Source organism: Monopterus albus, unplaced genomic scaffold (assembly GCF_001952655.1).
Source record: "Monopterus albus unplaced genomic scaffold, M_albus_1.0 scaffold16.1, whole genome shotgun sequence".
Lineage (NCBI taxonomy): Eukaryota > Metazoa > Chordata > Actinopteri > Synbranchiformes > Synbranchidae > Monopterus > Monopterus albus.
Genome location: NW_018127896.1, coordinates 1,361,599 through 1,364,672, shown reverse-complemented (window position 1 = coordinate 1,364,672; position 3,074 = coordinate 1,361,599). Strand labels below are relative to the sequence as shown.

At 41.5% G+C, this 3,074-nt stretch overlaps 1 protein-coding gene across 1 annotated transcript in view; it reads left to right on the top strand.

Moving 5' to 3' along the window:
* Nucleotides 1-3,074, top strand: part of LOC109955732 (aryl hydrocarbon receptor-like) — a gene marked incomplete at its 3' end in the record, with an annotated part of 48,974 nt that overhangs the window by 43,349 nt on the left and 2,551 nt on the right. Inside the window, exons 5-7 of the mRNA XM_020592147.1 lie at nucleotides 1,773-1,899; nucleotides 1,993-2,114; nucleotides 2,972-3,070. Of these exons, the coding sequence (XP_020447803.1) occupies nucleotides 1,773-1,899; nucleotides 1,993-2,114; nucleotides 2,972-3,070 (348 nt within the window). The remainder of the gene's footprint in view (nucleotides 1-1,772; nucleotides 1,900-1,992; nucleotides 2,115-2,971; nucleotides 3,071-3,074) is intronic.

Sequence of the window (3,074 nt, the reverse complement as noted above, 5' to 3'; positions counted from 1 at the left end):
GGAATGGTCTGTAGACTTTCTGAGGATAATATTATCTCCAATTAAATGTCTACAAACCTGCTTCCAAACCAAAGAAAGAAGACGTGTCTCTGTAACTCCAGAGTTTGCTGACTCTCTCTGTGCAAAAGACGCCTCCTCTTCGCTCTGGCAGTCACTGTTTCAGATTTTCAACTGCTGAGAGCTCCTCACAAAACACTTCTTCTAACCTTGGATAGTTGGCAGGCGGGGCTAATTTACAGACCGTATTTTGACAACATAGGATGGAGAAGGGCTATAGGCAGCAGAGCATCGTGGAGGGTTGGTGTAGCTGAGAGACACCATGTCCTGTCCTACTGTCACTGGGTTTGTCAGTCAGTGTGGTGCCAGTGCACCTTCAAATTTACATCATTTTCAGTGCATAGGTCTCAGAGTAATTCAGCTTGTCAGCATAGACGAGTCAGACAGAGAACCACATGGTAGTCATGTGTGTGTGTTTGTGTGTGTGCTTGAGAACTGAACTGCTGTGTTGGTTGTGAACTCTTGCCTTGTAAACACATCCATTTGAACCTGAGTTAAAAATGTCTGCAGTTGGGTGTAAAAAAAGTGTTGCCTGAGCAGAGTACATTTGGAAAAAAAAACGCTCGTGCACGTAAAAACACACACTATAATACACACCACAGTTTTTTTATAACAGAAATCAGGATGCTAATCAGGGAAGAAAACTTGGCCGGTAAAGCCCAAAAACCACCAGACATTTTGACTGTTTATTACCATTATAAACCTTACTAAATGCAGAGCAGATAAAACAGGCGCTGAGATTAAACACAGAAAGCTGTGGGAAGATTGAGATGACACAGAGTCGATGATGCTGATATGTGTTTTCTAGTTTATTTTAAGTGTGAAGGACCTGAAACATGAAACTCATTGGACAATTTCTTTCTGTGTTGGCAAATAGCTAAATTTCACATTGGATAAAAAAACCTCCTGTGCTCACAAATACAGATTTCAGTGTTGCTGCCTCATTTGTTTGTAGTGTTGTCGTTCAAGTTTAGGCCTCACTAAAACACTCAGATCACACAATGGCCACAAAATTCTGGCCACTGCAGAAAAATAGACCTGGATATCTAGGAATATTATAATGTTCCCTGATAGACTAGTGGTTCAGGTGCAGCACTCTCCCCGCTGCGGCCCGGGTTTGAGTTAGGTTTGCATCAGGAAAGGCATCTGGCATAAAACATGTGCCAGATGTTAACATGCAAATCGCCAGTGTGACGACCCCCAATGGGAAAAAGCCAAAAGTGATATTCATCTAGGAATATTATAATGATTTTGGATTATTTTATCATGTTTAGCTAGATGTACTGATTTAGTTCAGTAAATCAGTAAAAAAGTATTCATGGAAGGAGTAAAAAGATTTTTCCACTTTACCTTTGTTTAATCTCTGTTTCGAGCATGAAAACATGGTCACAACAATGAAAACCATGCTTCAGTAGATCCACTTGAGATGCATAAACAGGTAGGACTTTGCAAAATGGTGCCAAATAAAGTCAGAATAATTAATGTAGCAGGAAACACAGTAAGGGTGCTGTTTTCCAGTTTGCATAAGGAATTGAGAAGGATGTTTATTGCACTGAAACTCCCTGAAGGACAGTTTTACTACAGAGTCTGAAACAAGGCATCTCATCTTATTCAGCCTAAATGTACCTTTTTTCTCTCTCTGTACTGTAAATTCTAGTAATATTGGTGTATAACAGAGAAACGATGAAGACAATAATTAGTTTCTCTGTTTTCAGTCGGACGTCATCCATCAGAGTGTGTTTGAGTTGATCCACACAGACGACCGAGCTGTTTTCAGACAACAGCTTCACTTCGCCCTCAACCCAAATTCCAGTCAGCACGATGGCTCTGCAGAGAGTTCCAGTAAGTGCAGATAGAATTTGAACTTGTAAGCCTTTTAGCTGACAACAAGAGAAAAGACTGCATCAGTAGGGTCAGTAACAATGGGTTCTGCAGGTATCAGCAGCAGTGTGGGGACCTACGACCCGCAGAACATCCCTCCAGAGAACTCGTCCTTCCTGGAGAGAAACTTCAGCTGTCGTTTCCGCTGCCTGCTCGACAACTCCTCCGGCTTCCTGGTACCACACACCACCACAGAGAGTCTGTATTTTATAAGATTCATTACTGGGTGGTAACAAACTGGCCCCTGACTGTGAGCTGAGCAGACATACTGTAGCTCCAAGAGGCAACAGCATCAGCCTCTGGGTGGTTCAGATATTTACAATGGTACAACACAAACAGCTTTATTTAATCTAGGAATCCCGCTAGGGGCAGTTTGTTTGCGGCTCACACCTTGCACTACAGCAGACAAAATACTACATGACATAAAGAATTAAAACATCGACCAGCACTACCCAAGACCTACAAAGTGTTTACTGTAGCAGCCGAACTGCAGAGGGAGTAAATGATTTGGAGCTTTGTTTTAAAACAGGTCAAACATGATGATGCTCACAGGGAAAATTCATGTGCTTTGATTTGTTGGTTACACAAAGAAAGTAAATCTCTTTGTCTCACTCCTGTAATTTTTGAACAGATTCTGACAATGTTGTTTAAGCTAGTTCTGTCTTTTATTGAATGCAACAAATAAAAGAAAAACACAAAAGACTCTCAACTGAGTTCCCTGATTCACAGTAGCATTTGTGTTCACATCAAATTTAAACTGATCATTAGTTTACACAAGGGTGTAATTTTATCCAAATAAGCCTGGATGTTGTTGTAGAGTCAAATCGGATAATTCCCCAATACCTAATAAATACAGACTTTTAATGGGCAGTTTACCAACAGCACTGCCTCTGTGTACTGCAGGCTTCTTGTATCGACAGATATATCGCCACATTTCAGTAGGAATAAACATAAATAAACCCAAATGAACAGAGGCACTGTTCATTTGAGTCTTCTTGTCTCTGTTAGTGTGTAAACGTTTGTCTGTCTTCAGGCCCTAAACTTCCATGGCCGCCTGAAGTTCCTCAACGGTCAGAACCGGGTGTCAGAGGATGGGACGTTGGTTCACCCTCAGCTCGCTCTGTTCTCCATAGCCA